The sequence below is a fragment of the Protopterus annectens genome, chromosome 6.part0 (assembly GCF_019279795.1).
Source record: "Protopterus annectens isolate FY-2018-M chromosome 6.part0, PAN1.0, whole genome shotgun sequence".
NCBI classification, from domain to species: Eukaryota; Metazoa; Chordata; order Ceratodontiformes; family Protopteridae; genus Protopterus; species Protopterus annectens.
This window is the reverse complement of record NC_056737.1, coordinates 379,726,558-379,736,601: the sequence shown is the minus strand read 5'-3', so window position 1 is coordinate 379,736,601 and position 10,044 is coordinate 379,726,558. Positions and strand designations below refer to the sequence as shown.

The 10,044-nt window shown below is 41.2% G+C and overlaps 1 protein-coding gene across 4 annotated transcripts in view; it reads right to left on the bottom strand.

The window, feature by feature from the left end:
• Positions 1-10,044, bottom strand: part of ABCD4 (ATP binding cassette subfamily D member 4) — a 1,648,172-nt gene that overhangs the window by 1,089,559 nt on the left and 548,569 nt on the right. For 3 of the 4 annotated variants that reach the window (XM_044074118.1, XM_044074117.1, XM_044074119.1), the window contains one exon: positions 8,061-8,188. In XM_044074118.1, the coding sequence (XP_043930053.1) occupies positions 8,061-8,188 (128 nt within the window). The remainder of the gene's footprint in view (positions 1-8,060; positions 8,189-10,044) is intronic. The other variant, XM_044074120.1, reaches the window with a different exon arrangement.

The window sequence follows — 10,044 nt, the reverse complement described above, 5'->3', positions numbered from 1 at the left end:
ATTTTGCCTGGCAATTACTGGAAGTGGAGAAACCAAGCTGTCAACTTGAGACTGGATATGCTTGGGTGAATGAACCCCTGCAGGTATGACATTAATTCTGGAGTTGGATCTAGAATCCATGGTTGGCATACTAGGTCGGGCCAAAGGAAGGGAAACCAGATTTGTTGGGGCCAGCAGGGTGTAATGAGGATTACTCTGCTTCTCGGCCTAAGGGCCTTCTTTAGAAATTGTGGGATCAAGGGAAGGGGAGGGAAAGCATACAGAAGTCCCATGTGCCAATCATGTATTAGACCATCCCTTGGGGGAATTAGGCCAAAGCAGCTGCTGCATTTGTGATTTGATGGAGAGGCGAATAGGTCACAGGAAAGCTGGTCCCAGCGGCTGAAGATCTTCGCCGCTACATTAGAGCTAAGGGACCACTCGTGAGGCAGAAGGATACATCTGCTCAGTTTGTCTGCAATCACGCTGGAATTCCTGGGAATGTGCATTGCTAACAGAAAGCGGTTGGAAGCTATCGCCTATTGCCAAATTCTCACAGCCTCTTGACACAACGGGTAGGACTTTGTTCTCCCTTGTTTGTTGAAGTACAAGGCCACTGACATGTTGTCGGACTGGATAGCAATTGTTCCTCATGGGATGACAGATTGGAATGCTTGGAACACTAGAAGCACTGCCCTCAGTTCTAGAACATTTATTTATTATTTATTTACATTTATTTACCGGGAAATTCTGACTGGACACAGGTCCTTTTTCAGAGGAGGCCCAGGGAGAAAAGCTCCACAGAAAGACATGGTAGATGGGAAAACAATAACAATAAAGCTATGTATACAGTAGAAGTGATCATGACATGGAGTAATACAGGAACAAAATCAGTACACTTAAGTAGTAAGCTCTAATTACAAACACTGAGAAATAAGAAGTAAAACACAATGCTACAAAATTTCTAAACAGTGACTAGATAATAATAATAGACTAAAAGATAACTAAATCCTGGAAGGATTAATGCAGGTTAGTCTCCATGCTTGACCAAGTGCCTTGGACCAACTTTCCCTGAAAATGCCCCCCCCACCCTTATCAGGGAAGCGTTAGTGGTCACTGTGGCCTTGGGCTGAGATGGGGAGAAGGGGTGATTCGATAAGTCTTTTTCTGGCTTCATCCACCAAGTTAAATCTAGTTTGCATCGCTTTGTTATGCAGATCTGAAAGACCATAGGATGGTGCGAAGGGGACCACTGTGTTGGCAGAAGCTAATGAAGAAGTCTCATGTGTAACCTTGCTAGGGGAACTATTGTAATTGATGCTGCCATTGATCCTAAAAGTTGAAGGACAGCCCAAGTAGGAACCTTGTCTTGAGAGATTATCATCCAGAGTTGGGACCTCAGTTTTTCTAATATGTGATCTGGCAGGGAGACTAGGCAAGATTGGGTATCAAAAGTTGCTCCTATAAATTCTAAAGTTTGAGAAGGAGTCAACTTGCATTTCTTCCTGTTTATAGATTCCTAGGTATTTTACTAGTTTTAGAGTGTAGTTTAAGGCTGTAACCAGTAGACACTTGGTGGGGGCAGTAAGGAGCCAATCGTCTAAGTGCAGAAACACTCGGAATCCTTGCAGTCTCAAGTGAGCTGTTACCACTGCCATTCATTTGGTGAACACTCTGGAAGCTGCAGAGAGTCCAAAGGGCGGTGCCCAGAATTGGTAATGATTGGCTCCCAGCCGGAAGCAAAGAAATTTTCTAGAGCGCTTGTCCATTTTTATACGCATCCTGAAGATCTATTGAGCACATCCAATCGTCTTTCTCCAGAAAGGGAAGGATAGACTGAACTGTGACCATCCGGTATTTTGTTTGGTTGACAAATTTGGTCAGAATGCTGAAATCCAAAATTGGTCTCCAGTCCTCTGTCTTTTTTGCACTAAAAAGAGCCATGAATAAAATTTGGATCCTATTTGGTCTGGTGGGACTGCTTGGATAACTCTTGAGGCAGCTTTTGTATTTCTTGAGCTGCTGCTTCCCTTTAACTGGGTGGAAAGTCAGGAATGTGCCTTAATGGCTTTGGATAAATATTGAAGGGTATGTAATAACCTCTAGCTATTATGTTCTGCACCCAAGAATCTGTAGTTACTGTTTGCCAGGCAGGGTGGTGCAGACAGAAATGCCCCCCGACTGCTTCCAGAGGAAAGCAATCAGGCTGCTCTTCAGAAGCACTGGTAGGGCTGTCCAGAGAAAATTTCTGGACCCCTGGTTACATGGACCCGCTATGCCTCTATAGGGGCATCTTCCTGATGAGCTACCCCCTCTGCCCCGGGAAGTAAACCTCACCACATGCGTCACGAAAAAGACTCTGGGATTTCTTGTGCCACATCTTTCCACTCCTCTGATTCCTAGAGTAGGATCATTTAGGGATGGAAAAACATATGCCTACGGCAGACAAGGTCTTGTCCTTTTCACACCTGGCTAACATGTCTTTCACTTTTGAGCCAAAAAAGGGAAGAAGCTTCCACTGGACCATTAAGAAAGAAAGACTTAAAAGGGTCCACAAAGTCACAAAGGCACATCCAGGCATGACGTCTCATGACAATGCCTGAACCCACAGCTCTAACCAGCCCTTCAGGTAGTGTGAGAGATTAACCGCATGGACGAGTAGGATATAGATCCCAGGATCGCAAACTGTGAGGCAACTTTGTCCCGTACCTCATCAGACACTACTCCTGCTAAGGTTCTGGAAAGTTCCAAGACTAGGTCTCTCTGAAGCCTAGTAAAGTGTGCCAAGTAATTCAAGGACCAAATGGCAAAGGTCGATGAGGCAAACACTCACTTCCCTAACCGGTCTACCGCCTGAGACTCCGTTTGGGGGGTGGACAGTCTGGCTCTCCTCGGCGTGCTCTTTCCTAGTGACCGCCGCCACCACCACAGCATCTACCAGTAGGCCTTTGGACCAGTGTGGACATTCTTCAGGTGGGGACAAAATCTTGCCTGGTCTCTGGGGGATTGGTTCAATAGTATCAGGATTCTTCCATGCACGCTGCATGATGAGTTGGACTAGTTCACCTGCAATCGGGGACACCCAAGAAGTAGAGGGTGGAGCACGAAAAGCTTTCAGGAATACAGACTCCGCCGAGGAGGAGTTGGTGGGCTTCCAGTCTCCCCACTGCTTAAAAATTTCCAGTAAGTCTCCAAAGGAAAGATCCTCAGGGGACGACCTTGGGGACCCTTCCCCTTCATCGTAGTCCATATCTTCAGTGAGGGACTCTTTGGGGGAGCCCACGTGTTTCCTCTTGCATGATCTCTTACATGGTACCTCTTCAGCAGGGGCTTCTGATGAAGAATCCGAAGAGGGGGCACCCTGCCTTAGGGTATCTTGAGGCTCTTGTACTCGATGTCCCAATGTGGTGGCCTGAGTCAGCTGCAGTTCAGAGGAAGGACATATCTGGTATTCCAATGCCAATGGTTTGCTTACAGAGGCAAGGGCCCTCTTCATCGCTTGGAAAGAGGGGTGGGTGCCAGAAACAAAGGACAACCTCAGAACCAGGGTCACACCCCGCTCCGATGAGCCCACTCCCAAGGAAGGAACCCCAAGTGGACTTGGTACTGCCAAGACTCCTGAACCGTAGCAGACGACACCATAGAAAAAAATTGGTGCCATACTAGGCGTTATGGTGCTGGCAGCCCAGTCACAATCCCGAGGATGGCTCAGCTCCAAGTGAGCAGATGACCAAAGGGTTGGCTATGGAACCACGGTGAGGTCCACCAGTGGTATCAAAGAATTGGGAATCGGAACAGGCGTCGGTGCTGGGTGCTTTGATACCTGCAAGAAGATCAAAGGAGAAAAATCTGTAGGAGTCCGTGGTGAAAAACTCCCAACTCCAGTTAGAAGGGGAGTCATGGAAGGTGTTGAAATCCTTCTGGCCATCAGCAGCTGATCTACAAGATGCACCACGTGCAATTCCCAGAGGCTCCTGGAGGATCGGGTAGATAGCCTTGACAGGGAATCGGGCCATTCTATATTGCTGCCCAAAGAAAGGATCTGCCAAGGGGAGTATCGGATCCGAGGTACAGTTTCTCCTATCAGCACCGTGGTCTCAGGACCAGTAAGATGTATAGAGAGGGGGGAGATGACCAGTGCTGGATGTACTATTGTTGGTACCAAATAGGATGGAGCTGAAGCACTTGTTGAAGTCATGGTTGGTGCAGTGGGCATTACTGATACCATGCCTGGTGCTGGAGATAGTATCTCTGAAGATAGCACCAAAGTAGACAATCATGGTTTTGGAACAGAGGTCGGCACCGTAGAGGGTGGTTGAGGCCCCGGGGCCAAAGTCATTGGTGTCAATTTAGGTATTTTTGGTTTTGGTTCAGTAGATTTCCTGTCACTAGAATGAGGTGAGGAAGGGACCGAGTGAATTATTTTCTTATACTGTTTCTCAGGAGGGGGTGAGCCCTCTGACCCAGAAATAGCCTCTGAAAAAGGAGTTCTTAGAAGGCCTTTTAGAATTAGTTTGTTCTTTCTCCCATTTAGGATATGAGAACTGAACCCTTTACAAATTTCACAAGGCGGTTGAATAAGAGGTGGAAAAAAGAATAATGAACGAGTGTCCGGGTTAGGCATTTTGCAACCACATTGGTCTCATTGCTTGAAACCTGTTGTCCCTTTCTTTTCAGACATGGCGGGAACAACTGGTAGCTTATATCTGTCACAAACAAAAAAACAATACAACTTACAAACTCTATATAAGAAAAAACAGAAAGAGGAAAGTTTTTTTTTTTTTTTGAAAAAGGGAAGGGATACCAGCTATGGTATTAATATTACCTCAAGAGATAAGGAAAAAGAAGGTAGGGAGAGAACGAAGGCCTGTACCAACGATGGTATTAGAGATTACCAAGTTGGTAAGGACAGCAGGAGAAAAGCACTTAATATGGAGTAAAGGTTTAGCGACTAATAGAAGAAGGGAATTATCAAAGTAAAAAAGAGAAAAACTGTAGAAAAGGTTTTAGAATAATAACTTTTTTAAAGTACTTAGCTGAGAGCTGACTTGACAAGTCTTGATATCTACACGGTAAACGAGATCTGAGGTAACGGGGAGAGGGGCACTATGGGTAAAGCTTAGCTTGAGAGTTTTTTGGCTGGCAAGAGCTTATTACAAGGCCAACTCGTTCTGAGAATGGAGCAGACACCCATCAGTAAGGAATAAATGATTAACAACATCAGATCAATCTTTAATCCCTATCTTAACACCTCTACCTGATTTTTTTGATAGAATGTCTGTTACCATAAAAACATTAATACCCTGACAGAACTGGTTTCCAGTCTTTGTTCTTTAAAAATCTTTTACAATCAATCTTATGAGAACATAGTAAATTTTCCCTAAAAACATTATTAATGCTTTTGGCATTAACAACCACAGACGCATTATATGTTGCTATTTATTAAACTGTTAAATTTTTGACCTGGCAAAAATCCTGTCTTGTGTTTGTCAAATATTGTAATCTCTGCTGCAAAAATTCTCTTCCTTTGTCTTGACAAGTGTACACCATCCTGTCTAAACACATGTGCCCAAAATTAAGCCTGGATGCTATGGCTCATTTTAAAAAATATAAATGTGTATTTTTTCATGTAGGTATTTACCCAAAATATGTATTCAGTGAAGGTAGCTCGCCTCTCCTTTCTGCAAATGATTTGAGAGAAGCATGTCCTAAAACCTGTACAAGCTATGAGGACTGTAAGTTCCCTACGAACAGATGAGCTCATTTGTACCAACATGAATAAAAACAGCTCTATACTTTCCTACATTAAGGCATTCTAAGGCCTTTTTCACATCTTGTATTCTTCTCCCTGGCAACCACAACACTATTCAATGTTCACTATATTCTCTGCAAATGTATCAGTTCCTCTAATAATTCACTCTCCTATTACAAGAAAAGCATTTCTGACCAGATCTGACAAAACTCTACCTTCTGATTTACTAATATTTGCTCTATCAGTTGTTGCAAAGGAATGGTCACCAACATTTGTCTTATTTATTCCACTCTTTTCATTGCTTATTACATTTGCAAGCATACAATACTCATCCAGCTGGCTTTGTACTTCCACAGCTTGAGCCATGTTGTCAACTTCTTTCTCCTCTTTTTTCCTTACAGTAATGTTCTTCAATCCTTCCAAGTTTAATTATGATTTCTTCCTTTTCACCTACCTATTGCCTCTTTTTTCCTAACTTCTCTTTTGGTTAAATGATGCACTTTTCTGTAGACTGAATGTTTTCTGATATATTACAGTGAAAGATAACATTGTTGTGTGTGTTACATAGCAAAGCAGTTTAATTTTTAATTTGTATTCTGTTTTCATTTGAGGCATTAGTTAACGTGTTTTTCTTCCATGTTACTTGCTGTAAATTTCTTCCTTTCTTTTTTATTTTCTTTTACATGCGCTGAATCCTCAGACTGCTGAATATTTGAATCCTGAATTCCAAAGTTGTCATTGGTATTATGTTCAATATGGGTTCAGTGATCTTTACTAGCAATAGACACTTCCATTCCTAAATGTGTTCTAGTTGCACTTTGCCTGGTATTTATCTCATCCGTCCAGTCATTAATATATGTAACAGTTCTCCAAGCTGCACAAGTGCAATCAGCAAGTCTAGATTTACTACTAATAATGGGAGGCAAATCCTGCAACTTCTGACATAAAGACCACATGTCACCAGTGTTATCAGGTTTCACCTTTAAAGCTACATAGCATTTTCTACATTGTAAAAGATACTTAGAGGCCGTGGTGGTGCAGCGGTTAGCGTTGTCGCCTCACAGCAAGAGGTTCTCCCGTTCGATTCTCATCTGGCACGCCTTCTGTATGGAGTCTGCATGTTTTCCCCACGGTCGAGTGACATTTCAAGACATGCAGGTACGTGCGTGTGTGAATGGGCGTGCCTTCTTTGAAGGTTGGGCATAAGGCTGGCAACTCAGCACCGTAAAAATCCACTGCCAATCATTAGTGGACCAGAATTCCGCTGTGGCAACCCCTAAAAGCCGAAAGACAGAAGATACCTATGGTTTAGCAAATTATTAATGACACACTCATTTAAGGAATCCATTTTCAGTTGCAAATGATTAAAGATTTCTAAATGAAAAGGATCATCAAAATCAGTTAACCACAGAACTGCAACTTGTAACATTAAAGATAAAAATAATCACAAACCAACACAGGATTGTTTCATATAAGCTCTGGAATGTCCCCTCTGCAGTCTGTGTGAATTTACAACTGACTAAACCCATTGGGATCACTAAAGTTGGTCTAAAATCTATCAGTTTCTAACAAGCAGTGAAAATACGAGGTACAAACAAAATATAAATCAAAGTAAATCCTCCTGTTTACAAGCTATCCCATTCTTCCTACAAACAGTGAAAAGCAGAGGAAAAATAAACTATAAATTAAAATAAATCTTCTGTAACCAGGCAGTTGCACAGTCAATCACAAACCAACACAGCATTGTTTTACATATTCTCTACTACACAAGCTATGTGTTATACATGACAGCAGTGTTTTTTTGTTTTGTTTTTAGTTTGTAATGTATGTTCTGAGTCAGTCAGGAAATATTGAAAATGCCCAACACAAAATCCAACAGGAAATAAGCAGATGCATCATAGATAATAACTGTTACCTCTACAGGCAAATAATCACTAAAGTGAGCAAACATACTGCTAAGAGATGAGAAATAAATATTCAACAACCAAAGTGGACCCAGGACATTTCCACTTAGTTCTTTTAAAACTATAAAAGACTAGGTGATAACAACAGCAGTATAATTTATGGTAATAACATTAGGTAAATATGCTCATCAAGTTCCTTCATCAGCATGATACCCTCTCTGTGGTAATGCAATCCTACTGAGGATTCATGACACGTGAAGCATCACTAAACAACTTCTAGTATTAGACTGAAGTGGCTAAGACGAAATAGCAGCAGCACAGTAAAAAAAGGAGGGGATTTCCATGCAACAGCAAAGTCTCAGAAAATATTATTGTCTACATACAAAAAACAAACTGCAAAATTAGAAACACACATTGTGCCTTACCGTAGAGTTGATTATAATGAGGATGACTGCAATGAAAGTCAGGCTTTTGAAACCTGTTAGATCTTTGCTGCCCAGAATCTGATAGTACTGGCTAGGAAGTACACCCACTTGGTAAATTACCAGCTGCTCTGTTACAGAAAAAAAAACAAAAAAAAAACAAAGAACAAAGGGAAGTGAGGTGCATGCAACAAAAATATTCCTCCACATGTGCACAAAGAATGGTACAGAAGATTAAACACTACAGGAGCAACATTATGTTGTGGAAGTGTCACAAAATTGCCGACAAAATTAAGAACCAGGAACAGCAGCACAAGTCTTAAAGTCTATTAAGGTATGTACAAGTATTGTAGCATTTAGTGTTTGCAAAACTCTGCTGTGCCACTGTCACAGTTTTTTTACAGCTGCCTACTACCCAAATGTCATATCAAGCACTCTTCCTGAACCACTGCCACAGCTCAATTTATCAGAGTGCAGACTCTTAAAATAATGCAACTAACCAGCAGTCACAATTAAATGCTGTTCATGTTCCATCATTTAGATGGAATGCCTAGTTATCAAAACAACATATAATTATTATTTATTTTTTTTGCAGCTGGATACTAGTGAACAGGACATCTTGGAATAGATCTGGTCAGCAAATCCACACTGACTGCCTCCCACTCAAATACAGGTTGTCAAGTAAAACTAGTAATATAAATCCTAATCACCAAGTAGTACTATTTTATATTTTAGGGGCCAAACTGGAGATCATGCAGATATATAGAAATGGAAACAGTTGGTATTAAATGGTATCAACCAATTTTATTTTTTCATGTTTGAGAAGTCTTACAGTTAAGATAAGAAGCAGGGGCAATACAGAGCACATCACCCCACAAAGGAAGGGCAAGGGGGGGGGGGGGGGTTGCACTACTTCAAAAACATGTAGTAATTTTTGTGTACTTACTATTTCAGACATCTGTGTGGTCATGACAAAAGGTTTCTGTACTGGGGAGATATGCTTCCATCAGCACTTTTTATGTGTGCGGTCATTTGGTGGGTAGGCTGCAATATGAACGGCCATGATTACAGAGGATAATAAAGTGCTCTTGTAACCATTCTGACAGGCAATGACACTAGCAACTAGTAAGTACTTTCTCGTAAGTGACCTGCAGATGGAGTGGTATTGCCTTTTCTTATTAAATATCTACTCTGTAATCCATGCACACCTCCAGCCGATTGCTTCTGGTATGCTACACTATTAACACTAAAGAAAAAATACAAATGTTTAGAATTTTCACACTAGTACTTTTTAGTCAGTCCTGCAATGAATGCCCCCTTTCCAAATGAAAGACATTGACAATGTGGATAATATATCCAGCTTATACTAAATTATTAGTGGCTTACTAGAGAGCTACAATTGTCTCTGTGAACAGAGAGACTAAGCTGGGCACCTCCCACCTAGCCTACTTAACAAATGACCTCTTCACATACCATTCTTGCTCTTGATTAGGTATATGAGCAATGCAAAACAGCACTGGTGAACAGCTCTACAATCTAATGCAATAAGCAAAATCCTGCAGGCCAGCTGCAACAAATATGCTACATTGCAAATTTTCATTCAAAGCAGAATATGATATCGAGGACAATATCCTTCAGCTGGAATGCCTGCACTCCTATATTAACTGCAAGTGGAAATATATGATTTATTCATTTATTAAACATTTTTATTAAATCGTCACACTAAGTTGCAATGCTAAGTTCATACACATTAACAGAAAAAACAGTAGTAATTGTTCCATTATTTTCATCATATAGGATACATGTATGTTTAACAATCTTTAGTCAATCCAACAAAATATCATTTTCTGACTTCCCTTAAACCTCAGTCCTCCTCTTGAGTATTATTGTATGTATATATTTTATATAAAATACATATTCACATCTTTCCATAAATTCTTATTTCTATGAAATTTGCTCTTTCTCTTATCTAAAGAGCTCACCTTTA